The 18,386-nt window shown below is 38.9% G+C and overlaps 1 protein-coding gene across 1 annotated transcript in view; it reads left to right on the top strand.

Moving 5' to 3' along the window:
• LRP2 (LDL receptor related protein 2) overlaps positions 1 to 18,386 on the top strand; it is a 337,404-nt gene that overhangs the window by 230,197 nt on the left and 88,821 nt on the right. The window contains exons 46-48 of the mRNA XM_053698401.1: positions 1,532 to 1,651; positions 5,745 to 5,876; positions 12,590 to 12,791. Coding sequence (XP_053554376.1) covers positions 1,532 to 1,651; positions 5,745 to 5,876; positions 12,590 to 12,791 — 454 coding nt within the window. The remainder of the gene's footprint in view (positions 1 to 1,531; positions 1,652 to 5,744; positions 5,877 to 12,589; positions 12,792 to 18,386) is intronic.

The raw sequence follows: 18,386 nt of genomic DNA, 5'->3' as shown, positions 1-18,386 counted from the left end.
AAGGTGTTGGAAACATTCTACAGACATTTTGTTTCAGATTGAAATTATAGCATCACACAGTTGCTGCAGATTTGACGGCTGAACATCCATGATTTGAATCTTCCGTTCCACCATATCCCATAGGTGCTGTATTGGATTGAGATCTGGTGACTGTGCAGGTCATTGGAGTAGAGTGAACTAATTGTCATATTCAAGAAATCAATTTGAGATTATTTGTGCTTTGTGACATGGTGCATTATCCTGCTGGAAGTAACCATCAGAAGATGGGTACAATGTAGTTATAAAGGGATGGACATGGTCAGCAACAATACTCTGGTAGGCCGTGGCATTTAAACGATGCTCAAGTGGTACTAAGGGGCCCAAACTGTGGCAAGAGAATATCCCCCACACCATTACACCACAACCACCAGTCTGAACCGTTGATGCAAGTCAAAATGGATCCATGCTTTCATGATGTTTACGCCACATTCTGATCCTACCATCTGAATGTCGCAGATGAAATTGAGACTCATCAGCCCAGGCAAAGTTTTTCCAATCTTCTATTGTTCAATTCTGGTGAGCCTGTGTGAATTGTAGCTCAGTTTCCTGTTCTCAGCTGACAGGAGTGGCACCCAGTGTGGTCTTCTGCTGCTGTATCCCATCTGCTTCAAGGTTTGACATGTTGCGCGTTCAGAGATGATATTCTACATACCTTGGTTGTAACAAGTGGTTATTTGAGTTACTGTTGCCTTTCTATCATCTCGATCCAGTCTGCCCATTTTCCTCTGACCTCTGACATCAACAAGGTAATATCCTCCACACAAAATCCAGTAGATCAGCAGTTTTTGAAATACTCAGATCAGCCGTATGGCACAAACAACCATGCCATGTTCAAAGTCACTTAAATCCCTGTTTTTCCTCATTCTGATGCTCAGTTTGAACTTCAGCAAGTTGTCTTCACCAGGTCTAGATGCCTAAAAGCATTGAGTTGCTGCCATGTGATTGGCTGATTAGCTATTTGTGTTACCAAGCAACAGGTGTACCTAATAAAGTGGCGGTGAGTGTATATTTATGTGTTAATATGTGTATATTCATATACAAAAATATTTAAAAATGCTGCCCATCGCTGTGCTACATCCCTCCTACACTGCGCAAAGCTCTGATGCCGTCACAGACGGCATCAGAACAAGGCTCCCATAAGAGCCTATAGAAGCATGCTATCATGAGAGCAATGCTTCCTTGCAATGCGAACGCCAGCTCGCGTTGTGTTGTGATTAACTTGTAATACCATACACATTATCGTTGTCTTTTGCATCACAGTGTGCTAAATGTTACACCTCTGTTGCAGTGCTAAAATATAAGTAATCTTTAATTAATAAAATACAACAGTTCTCAGGCAATATTCATGATAACAAATTATAAACATAATGAAAGCAATGATGATTTAATTATACAATCATTTGTGAGCTGTCTTTATATGCGTTGTATTAGTGTTTACAAGAACAAGAGGCTAAATAGCAAACTATAATGTGCTGTATTTACTTCTTTACAGCGTCACTGACATGCACAGAAAGTGAATTTCGGTGTTCCTCTGGTCGCTGTATTCCAGGTCATTGGTACTGTGACAGTAGTGGGGACTGCTCTGATGGCTCAGATGAACCAGCTTCTTGTGGTATATGATTATTAATGTTACACAATCATTTTTGTCTTTTCATTTTCTTATATGTTTAAACTTTTGCTTTGTTAGAATTTTATTTCGTTTTGTCACCTACTTTGGGCTAGATTACAAGTGGGGTGCTAAATTTTTGAGCTGCCGCAAATGTGCAAATTTGTAGCTGGTTATCGCTACCGCAAACTCGAGGTAGCATTTAGCGCTTGGAAAATTAACCAGAGATCTAAGCTTGCGTTTGCATTGCAATTTACTTGTAATTCCAGCGCACATTATCGTGCGCTGGTATTACAAAGTGGAGAGCTAATATAGCTTGCTCACAAGTGATATTTTTCGCGCCACTTGTAATCTTGCCCTTTGGTTTTTGTTAATTGTAATTTGTCATAAGCAAAAATAATAAAAGTGCCCCAAATCAGTATATTGGATAACTGGTTCTGAGAATGAAGCTTTTGTGTAATTAGTGTGATAAGGGACCCAGTGTCAAATGATAATCTATGTTTTAAAGCTGCCTGGAGTCAAGACCGGTGCTATAATTTTTGGATACACAGGCAAACATACATTTTTCCACCCTATCCCCCAAATAAATGATATACCCTGATATACAAATTTTCTAGTGATTTGTTAAGCAGCTATAGATAACTATTTTATTTATAATGATAAAGAAAATAGATTTCGTTATCAAATCAAATTTCTGACTGTTAATCTGATTAATTATAACTATAATAGCTATAATATTGAATTTCTGCATGATATAACATACCAAAGTGGTGGCTCTGCACAACATAGAAAATCAGTGGTGGCTCTGCATAATAATTCAAAATTGGGTGATATTATATAAAACACATGAACCTGGAGGCAGTATGACCTCTTTTCTTTTTCAACATTAATACCTAAACTACACTAGCATGTCTAACAGGAAACTGTATACCCTGCTTTTGGGAAACCAATTGCTTGAGACCAGGGTCTGCCAATCACCCTGAAGAAATGACATTGAGGGGATTTATATCTGCATCTAGGATAAGATACAGAGACTGCTTCTTGATTTTTTGGTTTCAGGCTCACTTTTGTAAGCCTAAACTGCAAACTCTCAGAAGCTGCAAAGGCATCTTGATACATTTTCCCTTAAGCATACATTTTTTAAGCCCTAAAACAGATCAACAATGGAATACTGAGTTTGGACCAGGGGACCAGTACATCATTTTGGACAAGTGTCATTATGAAGTGATGGCAATGAACATGTATAATAAACACAACACTCTGCACTATATGATAGTGTAAGGAATCTATATACTTATAAACATTCTGCACTATATTATTTATAATGATAATGGGTGCATATACACTGGTGGTGAACAGGTGTGCAGCATAATGATGCTGATTGCTTATGCACTGAAAATGAACACACTGCACTATATAATTATGACAAGCATCTATCCACAGAAATAGGACATGTTGTGCTGAATTATTATTATTATTTGTATTATTATTATTATTATGGCTGTCTATACACTTTAAAGGGACATGAAACCAAACATTTTCTTTCATGATTCAGTTAGAACATGCAATTTTAAACAACTTTCTAATTTACTTATATTATTAAACTAGTCCTAAAGCCCGTTCACACGGGCCATTTTTTGCAGTACAGCTCTCCCCCCTCTCTTGCTCTTTCCCATCTATTTTGTTCTCTCCCCCTCTCTTTCTATCTCTCTCCCCTTCTCTTTATATCTCTCTCCTCTCTATCCCTCTCTTGCGCGTGGCCGTGCCCGACCACGCCCCCATCACGCCTGGTCACGCTCACTTTCCGCCGCACCGGCTGTTCAGGTAGGGTCTCTAAGGCCAGGTGTGTTTGTCCTTGCGCGCAGTCTCTACTGCACATGACAGGTTTGGACAAACACACTTGGCCTTTTATTATATAGGATGTAAGCTCGGGTGTTCATTGACAGCAATATTGCAAGAATTTTATCCATTTGAAAGAGCACTAGATGGTAGCACTAGTTCCTACCATGTAGTGCTCCAGATACCTAGGTAGCAAATTTAATAATAGAAGAAAATAGGACATTTAAAAAAAATTGTGTGCTCTGTCTGAATAACGAAAGAACATGTTTGGGTTGCATATCATATATTTAATGCAAATAGACATGTGGTACTGCACAATTATGACTTAAAGGGACAATGGCAATATAAAATGATACATTGGAAATATAAAAAAAGTCTGCAATATACTTTCAATATTTATTTTGTCCCCCTTTCCTGTAATTACATTCTGAAATTGTGAGCTTTCTTTCAAGTTCCTTTTAGAAATGGAAGTGCAGAACACTGTTATATTCCACACGGCCATTGGCTGCACACTCTAGTGACCTGTTTGTTTATAACTGTCTCTAATTGGCCACAGCAGAGAAGGTAACCTAAGTTACAACATGGCAGCTCCCATTGTTTTATAGACACTAAAACTTTACACATATTTTTTTAATATTTAAACAACTAATTAAACTTTCAAAAATACATCTACATCTTATTCTCAGACTGAGCTTTTCTTTGAATGAATTATTCTATATAGGATGTATTTAGTGTTTAATGTCCCTTTAAGACAGAGAGATACACACACACATATATATATGCTAAAGTTTTGCAGAGAGCACAGAGGCTATGCAGTGAGATGTTTCAGCCAGATGCTTTGGGCTATTCTGGCTGAACTGCACTTTCTGCCTCCCTATGTTTCAGGGGTGTCTCCTACCATTCTAGCCATTAGGTCACCACATATGGCCCCTACTATGAAGTCAAGGTTATGTAGACTGCTGCTTCATAACTGCTGTTTCTGGTGAGTCTGAAGATTGGCCAGAAACATGGGCCCACATACGGAGCTTGATAAATGGGCCTCATATACTGTACATAAAAATATATATATACTTCACCAACTTTGCAGTCGCCTGGTCTTCCTCTGTTGTAGCACCGGCCCTGCCTGAAGTAGTGCTTCACTGGTATCAGGGAATCATTGTTTAAAACAGGTACAGGAAGTTGATGTTTTCAGTTTAGGGATGCGCATGTTTGCTGCATAGTAATGCATTTTGTGCCAGTATAATCATAATGGGAAAAGTTTTTTCCTTAGCATTTTATACTGTAAGTTATTTGGAGACGATCGCTAACTGTTATTTGCAACCGGATTTGGAGTGGAGAGCTAACTATTTTTTGCTACCGATAAAGGGTTTATTGCGGGTGTTTGCACACATCAGAAGTAGCGTGTGTATTGCTAGTTGAAAATAAAGTAGTTTGCTTGAGCGCAGTTGAATTTAGCGCATGTTCGATATTACCCAATCGCGCCATTAAAATGAATGTAGCTTGCTCCCGCTCTGGTCTGGTAGCGGGAGCGAGCTACATTCATTTTAATGGCGCGATGTGCAGAATTATATAACAATATTTGGTGGGTTTACTGGCCCATTAATTCTACTAAAGTTGTAGAATTAGCAGATAGGCAACATATCATGAACTATAATAAACTACATGTAAGAAGCTACATTAAATAGAAAATTAAGTTCACTTTGTACATTACATTTTGCAGGACTTTTATATATTTTCCTCACAAATTACATTACAAAAGCTCAACTCAATTTATCATTTTTATAAATATTTTTTATATATTCCAACAAGAGACTTTATATTAATATCTTAAAACCCAATGGATTTTGTGCAGCTTACAAAGTTTTCTTTGACATAAAAATAATCCTAGTGATCTATGTAGAACTACAAAGCTTTCAGCTATAAGCACGTTCCCTGCTTTTGAGTCCTACATTAATTGACTTTGCTTATCTGCTGCAAATTACTAAGATGACCTGTGGTATGTACGAACAAAACAGTGATACATTTGTAGAAGGTTTACGTGCAATTCAGATATGAGGAGAATGCAGGTAAGTTGAGTACTACTTTCTTATCTCTGAAGTCCTAGTTTGAAACTGCCTAGATATAGCTTCTGTTGTTTTACATTCCCCGGGATAAATTGATGCTAAACAAAGCCCCTTTATTGGACCTTTATCGGAAGATCTTCAAAGTGTTTTCTGCTATAACAATTCCTGATTGTATTCACTTTTTTTTTTCTTTTTAGTTGTCCACGTGCGGACTTGTTCAAGTGACCAGTTCAGGTGTGATGATTCTCGTTGTATTCCTGCATCATGGATCTGTGACGGTGATAACGACTGTGGAGATATGAGTGATGAGGATCAAAGACACAATTGTGGTAGGTGTATACCTGGAATATTTACCTTTTTTTATACAGGGCACAGCATTTTAGTTTGCTCCCTGAATGTACACCACGTTTGTTAAAAACAAGTGCATGACCACATTTTTTTTGTAGGGTACAAAACAAAAGGGTAAAACATCAATGTCTTATAAAAAGTGTCAAAATGATTAAAGGGACACTAAAGTCAAATAGATATGTTCATAATTCAGATAGAGCATGTCATTTTAAGAGACTTTTCAAATTACTTCCATTGTCAAATTGTGCTCATTCTTTTTATACGCACAATTTCTTAGGCACCAGCTTCTACTGAGCATGTGCAAGAGATCATAGTGTATATGTATATGAATCTGTGATTGACTGACGGCTGTCACATGGTACAGGAAGCTGGCAAATTAAGTACATTTTGAAATTTGTCAGAAAAAAATTCTACTGCCCACTTAAAATTCAAGTGCTAATGTATTGTCTTTTTATTATGCACATGCCGATTATGCAATTCTACTCTATTTAATGGTCCTTTAAGTAATAATAGATACTAGATACAAAAAGGTTTTAGTTGCTATTATGTACATTTTTTTTAACACAAAGGCAACATAGAAATATCCTCTTTGTTTAAAGATAACATACTGATTTCAAAACTGATTAGGGCTTGATTACAAGTGGAGTGCTATTTAACGCTCCTACTCAAGCTTTAACTAAGCTAGAAATAAGCTTTTACACGCCTCGGGTTGCGCTCATATTAAGTTGAAAGTAAACTGTTTTCACTAGCGCACTAACCCAACAGGCATGAAAAGCTCAACTTAAAATGTCATGCTTGCGATAATGTATTCCCTCATAGAAGTCAATAAAATACACTCTACTCGCCCACAAACACGATTGCATACTCTCAAGTGCACTAACCTGACATGAAATATGAATATTTCACATTCAAGTGTTCTTCACCTAGAAGAATATGTTCTATTTATTCATAAATACATGTTTTATATATATATATATATATGATGTTTTTTGGTAAAATATATATCTATACACATATATATATATATATATATATATATATATATATATATATATATACACACACACATGATTATATATAGGTTATTATTATTTTCAGGTATTTGTAGAGAGTCAACAGATTCCGCAGCGCTATAAGCATAGGCGGTATACAAGATAACATTTATAGGGATCAATAGGTATAGGTATAGATATATACAGATATATAGGAATATATATTTCAAAATACATAGAACATATTCTGCTATGTGCAGAACTTTGGAACGTGAAATATTTACAGTAAATACATAGTGAAACACTTTATTAAATATGAATATTGCATAAATATGGTTTTACATGTTTTCATCTACTTGACTGCAAAGGGTTCCAATGCAGTTTTATATATGTTTGTATGTGTGTACATATGTATTTATGTGTTTATATGTGTACATATGTCTGTAAATACATACAGTATATAAATATATACACATACAAAAATACATACAGTATGTACACATATATATATATATATATATATATATATATATATATATATATATATATATATATATATATATATATACATATACATATTAAGACATGTATATATATGTATGTTTATGTTAAATCCCTTTGCCTGCCTTTTGTTTTCTAACACCTGAGACCTTATATCTTTGAGCCCTTATAACTTTTTTTGTGCAATATTTGTTTTTAAAAATTATTATTATATAGTGTTATAAGTCTATATATGTGTACAAATCTATTTATGTGTTTATATGTGTATATTTGCCTGCCTTTTTTTCCCTTACACCTGAGACCTCATATCTTTGAGCCCTTATAACTTTTGTGTGCAATATGTTTTTAAATACATTTTATTAGATGGTGTTATTATGAGGGTAATGTATTTTTTTATGTGTTTTTGGACACTTTTTTGTTCTAGTGAGGACGCGGTAATCATTTTAGTGTAAAACTCAATTGTGCTCAAGCGATCATGTTTACTTTCAGCTTATAATATGAGCGTAAAATCCCACACATACAAACAGTCACGATAAACCACTTATTGCTTGAGCGTCACTGTTAAAGCGTCACTCGTAATCTGGCTCTTAATGAAACAATCAGTATTAAAATATTTTTTACATTGTTAGTTGGGAATGAGGAGAATCGCTTCTTTCCTGTTCAAGTCATCTTTTATGACACCCTAATGAATTCGACTTTGTCTCCAACGTAAAGGTTATTGGCCTAGGTTACAAGTGGAGCACTACTGATAGCTATCCATATCATGGCCCTGCACAAGAAAATTGCAAATCTGGTATTATAAGTGAATGGTAAAATAGTTTTACCAGAGAATGTTAGTGCACCCTATACTTTCAGTGGATAGCGTGACCCCACTAACATTGCTGAAGTGGTGAGTAATGTGTTGTGCTCGAACAAGTTTAGCACACTTGGAGACTTTAAGTAAAATGTTAAGGCTAAAATAAAAGTATATCAGAAAACATGTAATGATATTAAAATAAATTATTTCACTCATATTAATACATAAAAGAATTATATATATATATATATATATATATATATATATATATATATATATATATATATATATATATATATATATATATATACATCAAAAAAGGCTTGCACATTATGACATTAAACAATGTTTGATATTTAAAGACCACAGAGTGCAAGCCTTTTTTTGATGTGGTTATTGCTTTGCCTGCACCCTGGCAGATGATTGATTAAATAAGAGTGTACTTCCTAGCTGATATATATACTAGTCTTAAAGCCCGTTCACACGGGCCATTTTTTGCAGTACAGTGGTCCCACCGCTTGCACTCTCTCCCCCCTTCTCGTTTGCTTTCTCCCCCCTTCTCTTTTGCTTTCTCTCTCCCCCTCTTTTGCTCTCTCCCCCCTTTTTTTTGCGCACTCTCCCCCTCTCTTTTACGCTCTCTCTCGCTCCACCTCTCTTTTGCTTTCTCCCCCCCTCTGTTTTGCTCTCTCTCTGCCCCCTTTCTTTTGCTCTCTCTCTCCCCCCTCTCTTTTGCTTTCTCTCCCATCTCTTTTACTCTTCCCCCTCTCTTTTGCTTTCTCTCCCCCCTCTCTTTTGCTCTCTCTTTCCCCCCTCTCTTTTGCGCTCTCTCCCCTCTCTTTTGTGCCCTCTCTCTATCCCCCCTCTCTTTTGCGCTTTCTCCCCCTCTCTTTTGCGCTTTCTCTCCCCTCTCTTTTGTGCTCTCTCCCCCCCTCTTTTGCTCTCTCTCTTTCCCCCCTCTCTTTTGCTCTCTATCTCCCCCTCTCTTTTGCTCTCTCTCCCCCCGCTCTTTTGCTCTCTCTCCCCTCTCTCTCTCTCTCTCCCTCCCCCCTTTCTCTCTCCACCTCTCTCTCTCTCTCTCTCTCTCCCACTCTCTTTTGCTCTCTCTCCCACTCTTTTGCTCTCTCTCTTCCCCTCTCTTTTTGCTCGTTCTCTCCCCCCTCTCTTTTGCTCTCTCCCCCCTTTCTCTCTCCCCTCTCTTTTTCACTTTCCCCCGCCTCTCTTTTGCTCTCTCTCCCATCTCTTTTGCTCTTTCCCCTCTCTTTTGTTCCCTCTCTCCCCCCTCTCTTTTGCTTTCTCTCCCCCCTCTTTTCTTTTGCACTCTCTCTCTCTCCCCCCTCTCTTTTGCCCTCTCTCCCCCTCTCTTTTGCGCTCTCTCCCCCTCTCTTTTGCGCTCTCTCCCCCTCTCTTTTGCACTCTCTCCCCCTTATCTTTTGCTCTCTCTCTTTCCCCACTCTCTTTTGCTCTCTCTCCCCTCTCTTTTGCTCTCTCTCTCCCCCTCTCTTTTGCTCTCTCTCCCCCCTCTCTTTTGCTCTTTCTCTCCCCCCTCTCCCCCCCCCCCCTCTCTCTCTCTCTCTCTCTCTCCCCCCCTCTCTCTCTCTCCTCCCCTCTCTCTTCCCCTCTTTCTCTCTCTCTCTCTCTCTCTCTCTCTCTCTCTCTCTCTCTCTCTCTCCCCCCCTCTCTTTTGTTCTCTCCCCCACTCTTTTGCTCTCTCTCTCTCCCCCTCTCTTTTGCTCTTTCTCTCTCCCCCACTCTTTTGCACTCTCTCTCTCCCACCTTTTGCTCTATCTCCCCCTCTCTTTTGTGCTGTCTCTCTCCCCCCCTCTCTTTTGTGCTGTCTCTCTCCCCCCTCTAATTTGCTCTCTCTCTCCCCCCTCTCTTTTTCTTTCTCCCCCTCTCTTTTGCTCTCTCTCTCTCTCTCTCTCTCTCTCTCTCTCTCTCTCTCTCTCTCTCTCTCTCTCTCTCCCCCTCTTCTTTGCTCTCTCTCTCTCCCCCTCTCTTTTGCTCTTTCTCTTTCCCCCCTCTATTTGTCTCTCTCCCCCTCTATGTTGCTCTCTCTTTCCCCTCTCTTTTGCTCTCTCTCCCCTCTCTTTTGCTCCTTCCTATCTCTTTGCTCTCTCCCCCTCAGTTTCTCTCTCTCTCCCCCCTCTCTTTTGATCTGTCTCTCTCGCACTCACGTGGCTGTGCCCGGTCCTGCCACGCCCGCTCCAGCACAGCCACACCCGGGTCCCGTCCCCACCACACCCTGTCACGCCCAGTCACGCCCACTCCCACCCACCATTGTCACGCCCCGGACAGCAGATCAGGTAGACTCTAAGGCCAGGTGTGTTTGTCCTTGCGTTGTCTCTACTGCGCATGACATCTACGGACAAACACACTTGGCCTTTTATATTATAGAATGTGTTTTTTGTTAAAAGTTTTAACAGTGATTTAAAAAGATATGGTATGTGCCAAGATATTGGTCTGGGAAGGGCTCAAAGGTGTATGTGGATTTGTATGTGTTTATGTATATATGTGATTGTATGTATATATGTGTGAACTTACATACATTCAAAGGATTTTGAGGAGGAGCACCAGCTATGTTTAGTTGTTAATCCATAAAAAACGTATATACACAGCATGACAACAAATGTGCATAAGAGGTCAGAAACAGCTTACATACATGCACATATATATGTACAGACATATACAAATACACACACATACAGTACACTCCTGAGAGCCCTTCTCAGTCTGTGTCATACACTTTATATTATATCACTGCTCACACACTTTTATTAATTATATATATATATATATATCTGTCTAACCACTATTTCTACTTCTTTTTTTTTTTTTTAAAGCACACATTCAGGTTAGTGCTCAAGTGAATGCCAGACCTAAGTTTTGTAGAGTGCTCCATAGAAGTCTTATAGCTGAGGGATTTAGAGCGTGCCACGCTATCTGAGTTCCAGATGTTAGCATTTCATAGGCTTTTACTCAAGCGCTAACATTTTACTTGTAATTGTAGTTTGGACGTAACAATGGGAGCTATGGATCGTGCTCTAGTAATGTTAGCACACCATAGCGCTGCAATTTTTACTCTCCACTCATAAATAGATTGTGAATCATACTTTTATACACAACAACTTATTGTTTGAATATTTGATGCCTTAGACAAACTGCAAGCTGAATGGTGCACAAGAGAACATTTACTTAAAAGGACACTGAACCCAAAATTTTTCTTTTGTGATTCAGACAGAGCATGCAATTTTAAGCAACTTTCTAATTTACTCCTATTATCAATTTTTCATCATTCTCTTGCTATCTTTCTTTGAAAATGAAGGCATCTTAACTTTTTTTGGTTCAGAACTGTGGATAGCACTTTTTTATTGGTGGATGAATTTATCCACCAATCAGCAAGAACAACCCAGGTTGTTCACCAAAAATGGGCCGGCATCTAAACTTAGATTCTTGCATTTCAAATAAAGATACCAAGAGAATGAAGAAAAGTTGCTAATAGGAGTAAATTAGAAAGTTGCTTAAAATTGCATGCTCTATCTGAATCACGAATGAAAAAATTTGGGTTCAGTATCCCTTTATGAAAAAAAACAGAGATTGATCTAACACGAATGATAATCGAGTGCAAGGCAATACCATAAATGCGCTATGATTACTGATAGAGATGAATACTTTTTATCCTTTTTATAATTTATGCATCTAAACCAGCAGTTGACAGCTGGTAAACGGGATCCTGTTTGTCTGACACACCATGTTGATTTGTTGACAAATTTCTGTGGATCACTGTGAAATATTGCTAGTGGGCCCCATTCTTCTTTTACTCATCATAACTTAATATGCCTTATTATATTTGTTTTAGTTATAAATATCCCTAAAAAGGGCACCTGAATGCTTGCATTTTTTTTTGTTGGCTATGTGCTTTATCACATAAGAGTTGTGCTTTCATACAATGGCTAACATAATCTTATTTCCACAATGGGGGTTAATAATAATCCTTTATTAAAATGTATCAAATGATTTATCTAAAAAAATCTTTGTAGACTTAAGTTGTGAATTTTGTAGAAAAATCATTAGATAAACGTTTCCATAGGATTGGAAACGATCCCAATGTTAGAAGTTTAAATTGGCATAATCTTAACATACATATTTACTCTTGTTTTCAATTCATACTAAAATTATTATGTAATGCTGGTGTAATTTGGCAAATGTGATTTATAACACTGATAACACTTTTATAAAACAATAGGGAAAAAAATAAATAAGTAAAGTAAAAAAATAAATAAAAATCAAATAAGCATCTGGTCGTGTTGCTTTTACTTTTAATATAAATTATTTTGTAATGCTGCTACAAATTATAATTACCTTAATTAATTTAGTGATTTATTTGTATGTTTTCCTTTTTTATTAGCCAACAGATCATGTGCAGCAACAGAGTTCACTTGCATAAACAACAGACCTCCGGAGAGGAGGTGTATACCTCGTGCTTGGGTCTGCGATGGAGATTCTGATTGCTCTGACGCCTATGATGAACATCAGAACTGTACGAGGAGATCATGCTCAAGCAATGAATACACATGTGGCAATGGGCTCTGTATACGAAGTAACTTTAGGTATGTTGGAAATGTTGTGGGATTTACTTTACATATGTAAATTTTCTGTACATGATTGACTAGATTACAAGTAGAGGGCAAACATTAGCGTTATTGTGCGTTAATATCATTGAAGCAAAATCAATACCGCATCTATTTTTGTGCTCCTTTGTATCACTTGAGCAGTTGATTAGTGCATGTTAATATCTGTATGACAAATAGGGTGAGTGAGCTAAATCCCTCAAATAACAGACTTCTATAGGGGATGTGTAGTAGAATTTATTTTGGATATCACTCGAGTGCTGAGATGTTTGTGCACAGAAAAAAATTAAAAATAATTTCAAGTAGTGAAGAATTCTTCATGTAGTTCTATGCTATGCTATTTTAAAAGGACAGTAAAGTCAAAATTAAACTTTCATGATTCTGTTAGAGCATGCTATTATAAACAACTTTCCAATTTACTTCTGTTATACAGTTAGTTTTGTTCTCTTGATATATTTTATTGACAAGTAAAACTAGGTAGGCTTAAAAGAGCTCAGGAGCATGCACGTGTCTTTAGTACTCTATGGCAGAAGTGTTTTGCAACATTATTTGTAGCTTTGTTGTACAATGTTGCAAAACACTGCTGCCATAGCATATATACTGTATCTATATATATATATATATATCTATATAGGGGTGGGAAAATATCACTATGGTTTAGAAGTCAGGGGTTAAAATCTACTAGCCCAGAGGGACAAAGATACTAATCCATCTGCTGCAATTTCCAGGACTAGTGAACCACTGGAAATGTTAAGCCCTGTACATATATATATATATATATATATATATATATATATATATATATATATATATATATATATATATATATATATACATGTATATATATATGTATGTAAATACACATACACCTTTAGAGTCCTTCCCATTTAAACACCTTGCCATATACCCTGTACCTTTTAACCACTTTTTAATACATTTATTTCAATAATAAATATACATTTTACATGTAATACTGTATGTATATCTATGTGTGTAATTTTACATGTTTTGTGAAGCTTTAATTCTAGCCATAACACTTTACTTCAGGTTTCAAATCATGCTTACTTTCAACTTGTTTACCGTGGCAGTGATATCCACTGAAAGTATAGGTGCGCTAAAGGGATGTGGGCTGCACTACATTCTCAAATTTTTCAGTTTTACCATGGACTTTTAATACCAGATTGCTTGCTAATCTCACTGAGGTTCTACGGTATTATTGGCGCTCCACTCGTAATCTAGTCCTTCCATTTCCACTTGTAAAACCAGATTGTGGCCTAGATTACGATTGCAGTGCAAAATTGCGCTTTTGCAAGCACGATATTTGCGCTTCTCTCAGTAATACCATCACACCCAAATGTATGCTGGTATTACAAGTTAGGCGCAATGCAAATGCGACCTCACCTTCACATTGCCTGGAAGCCTTGCTCTCACAAGAGCGCACTTCCATAGGCTTCAATGGGAGTATCAATCTGATGCCGTGAGATACGGCAAAGTACCTACTGTAGCTCAGCGCAGGGGGTAATTCGCGCAGCGTTGAACAGCAAATAAAAATATATTTGTATATGAATATATACATATATATTTATGTGTTTACATTATTAACACCCACCCCTTGCTCTCTCCCCCTCTCTTTTGCTCTCTCTCTCCCCCCTCTATTTTGCTCTCTCTCTCCCCTCTTTTGCTCTCTCTCTTGCTCTCTCTTTTGCTCTCTCTCTCACCCTCTCTTTTGCTCTATCTCTCTCTTTTCCACTCTTTTGCTCTGTCCCCCTCTCTTTTGCTCTATCTCTCCCCCCTCTCTTTTGCTCTCTCTCCTCCCTCTCTTTTGCTCTCTCTCTCTCCCTCTCTTTTGCTCTCTCTCCCCCCTCTTTTGCTCTCTCTCTCCCCTATTTTGCTCTCTCTCTCCCCCTTTCTTTTGCTCTCTCTCTCCCCCTCTCTTTTACTCTCTCTACCCCGTCTATTTTGCTCTCTCTCTCCCCCTCTCTTTTGCTCTCTCTCTCTCTCTCTCTCCCCCCTCTATTTTGATCTATCTCTCCCCCTCTCTTTTTCACTCTCTCCCCCTCTCTTGCTATCTCTCTCTTCCCCCTCTCTTTTGCTCTCTCCCCCCCCCCTCTCTTTTCCTCTTTCTCCCCCCTCTCTTTTGCTCGCTTTCTCTCCCTCCTCTCTTTTGCTCGCTCTCAATCCCCCCTCTCTTTTGCTCTCTCTCTCACCTCTCTCTTTCTTTTCTAAGATATGGAGAGTCCACAACGCCATTCAATTACTAGTGGGAATATCACTCCTGGCCAGCAGGAGGAGGCAAAGAGAACCACAGCAAAGCTGTTAAGTGTCACTCCCCTACCCATAATCCCCAGTCATTCTCTTTGCTTCTGTCAATGGAGGAGGTGAAGTTTGGTGTCTGAAGAAAAGAATTCCTTTTTCGGGTACTTTTCCCTGCAAGCAAGGATTTAGGTTTAGCTGAGTCCACATCAATCTCTTCAGTAGATTAGTGGTGGCTTTTAAGCAGTTAGGAAGTTGTGAGGTAGTCCTTGCTTTGTTTCCTAACACATTGCTGCCCATGGTACAGAAAGCCAGAGTTGGTTACTTTGTTCTTTCTTTTTCTTCAGGTCTCTGTAAGGAATATGTGTTCTTTCACTCCTTGTGAGCTCCTTGTGAGCTGCAGGTAAGTGCTTTTGTCTTCTAGGTCTTAGAGACTTGCACTTCAGAAGAATATGTCATATGCAGTAGATGGGAACATTTTTAAAATCCTTTATACAGGTTTTTCTTTGGCAGTGGGCAGGCACATTATGTATGCTGAGACTAGGGGGCAGATTTATCAAAGTGTGAGCGGACATGATCGGCATGTATCATTGCACAAGCAGTTCGCCAATCGGCCGCTAGCAGGGGGTGACAATCAACCTGATCGTATTTGATCAGGTTGATTTCTGTCCGCCACCTCAGAGCAGGCGGACAAGTTATGGAGCAGCTGCCCCTAGGGGTTAATCTTCCCTATATTGAGACGTTTTTTCTCTTTGGGCTAATTTTGTTGAAATACTTTATTAGTATGTGTGTGGCTTATGTTTTATACAGGGATTTATGTATAAACTTAACATTTGGCAGTTGTTTTTCTCTGCTTACTTAGCTAGAACAGGCTAACTGACAAACAGCTTGAGTTTGAAACCAGCTGCAGCTACTTGCATCTTATGTTGTAGGCAGAGGGAAATGCACGCCTTTTACTTGCTGCGTAGTTTACTCTCTATGCCGGTCATGTGACTTCTCTCTGCTGTCGGATATTCACGGAGCAGAGTGACATCATTGAATTTCAGTCTCTTCAGTGTCGATCTACTATACAATCATTTTAGAGACTTCTGGCAGCCAAATTGTGGTATTAAAAATTCTTAAAATTACAGTGTATTTAAAAAAATTCTACAATTTGGGGAATTTTTAATTTAGTATTATGGACATGGACCAAGACTCTGTTTTTTGACAAATGCTTGTTATGCCTAGAGGCACAAATTGTTTTGCCTATGCAATTCTGTGCTGCATGCTTAAATAGAACACTTAAATGTAAAGATAAATTGTTGCCCTCTGAGCCCAATGTCTCTGAGGTTAATGCTGTTCAGGCAATGCCACAGTTTTCTCCTTAAACATCCCAAGCCTCTATGGCGTCACAAACAGTGCCCTGCAGTTCCTCTCAGCCTCCTGGAGGAGTTTATTTGCCTGCAGATGTTGCTGCACATGTATCTTTTGTGGTATATGTGGCATTATCTGCTTTTCCTATGCTGGGAAAACGCAAGAGGAAAATTAGACATTCAGATAGTAAGGTTTCTGTTCCACCTACTGTTATGCAGGTTGCACTCCCTCATAAATCTAATGAGGAGGATACGCCGGTAGCCTCTGAGGGTGAAATTTTAGATATGGACAGTATTATTCCTTCATCTGATACTGAAGAAGTAAACTACAGATTTAAGCTTGAACACCTTCGTGTACTGTTAAAGGAGGTGTTGGCTACTTTTGATAACTCCAATACTTCTGCCATTGTCAACCCTAAGAAGTTTAGTAAACTTAATAAATACTATGATATTCCGTCCTCTGTGGAAGTTTTTCCTGTCCCAGACCGTGTGACGGAGATTATGGGAATTGGAGAAGCCAGGGATTCCATTCTCCCCATCTCCTGTATTTAAAAAGATGTTTCCGGTTGCTGACTCCATTAAAGATTCTTGGCGCACGGTGCCTAAAGTAGAAGAGGTTACTTCTACTCTGGCTAAGAGAACTACAATCCCTATAGAGGATAGCTGCTACTTTAAGGATCCCATGGACAAAAAGCTGGAAGCTTATTTGAAGAAGATGTATGTCCATCAAGGTCTTCAATGGCAATCTGCAGTTTGTATTGCCACAGTAGTAAGTGCTGCATCTTATTGGTGCAACGCCTTGTCTGAATCAATTTTAGTAGAGACTCAGTTGGAGGAGATACAAGATAGGATTAAGGCTCTCAAACTAGCCAATGTCTTTATTTCTGATGCTAACATGCAAGTTATTAGACTGGGAGCCAAGATGTCTGGCTTCACTGTCCTAGCCCTCAGGGCATTGTGGCTAAAATCTTGGTCAGCTAAAGTTACCTCTAAGTCCAAGCTTCTGGCGCTTCCTTAAAAGGGGAAGACCTTGTTCGGACCTGTTCTGGCAGGAGTAATTTTCGTTCCTTTCGTAACTTCAATGGTCAAAAGTCTTCCTCTCACTCTTTAAAGTAGGAGTAGTACAAGTATTCTTGGAAGCCCAATCAGTCTTGGAATAAGGGGAAGCAATCAAATAAACTCTCAGCTGAGTCTAAGTCAGCATGAAGAGTCAGCCCCCAGTCCAGTTTCGGATCAAGTGGGGGGCAGACTTTCCCTGTTTTCTCAAGCGTGAAGACTAGATTTCCCAGATCCTTGGGCTGTGGACATAGTATCTCAGGGTTACAAAATAGAATTCAAAACTTTCCCTCTCAGGGGCAGACTCCACCTCTCCAGATTATCTGCAGACCAGGTGAAAAGAGAGGCATTCTTCAACTGCGTTCAGGACCTTTCCTCCCTGGGAGTGATTGTTCCAGTTCCAGTAAGGGAACAAGGTCTAGGATTCTATTCAATTCTGTTCATGATTCCCAAAAAAGAGGGAACTTTTAGACCCATTTTAGACCTAAAGTGCCTCTACAAGTTTCTCTCCCCCTCTTTTGCTCTTTCTCCCCCCTCTATTTTGCTCTCTCTCCCCCCCTCTATTTTACTCTCCCCCATCTCTTTTGCTGTCTTTTCCCCCTCTCTTTTGTGCTCTCTCTCCCACTCTTTTTTACGCTCTCTCTCTCCCCCTCTCTTTTGCGCTCTCTCTCTCCCTCTCTCTCCCCCCTCTCTTTTGCTCTTCCCCCCTTTCTTTTGCTCTCTCCCCCTCTCTTTTGCTCTTTCTTCCCCCTCTTTTGCCCCCCCTCTTTTGCTCTCTCTCCCCCTCTCTTTTGCTCTCTCTCCCCCCTCTCTTTTGCTCTCTCTCTCTTTCTCTCTTTCTCTCCCCCCTCTCTTTTGCTCTCTCCTCTCTATTTTGCTCTTCCCCCCCTCTTTTTTGCTCTCTCCCCCCTCT

Source organism: Bombina bombina, chromosome 1 (assembly GCF_027579735.1).
Source record: "Bombina bombina isolate aBomBom1 chromosome 1, aBomBom1.pri, whole genome shotgun sequence".
Lineage (NCBI taxonomy): Eukaryota > Metazoa > Chordata > Amphibia > Anura > Bombinatoridae > Bombina > Bombina bombina.
The sequence above is the reverse complement of the archived record's forward strand: the minus strand, read 5'-3'. Positions and strand labels throughout refer to the sequence as shown.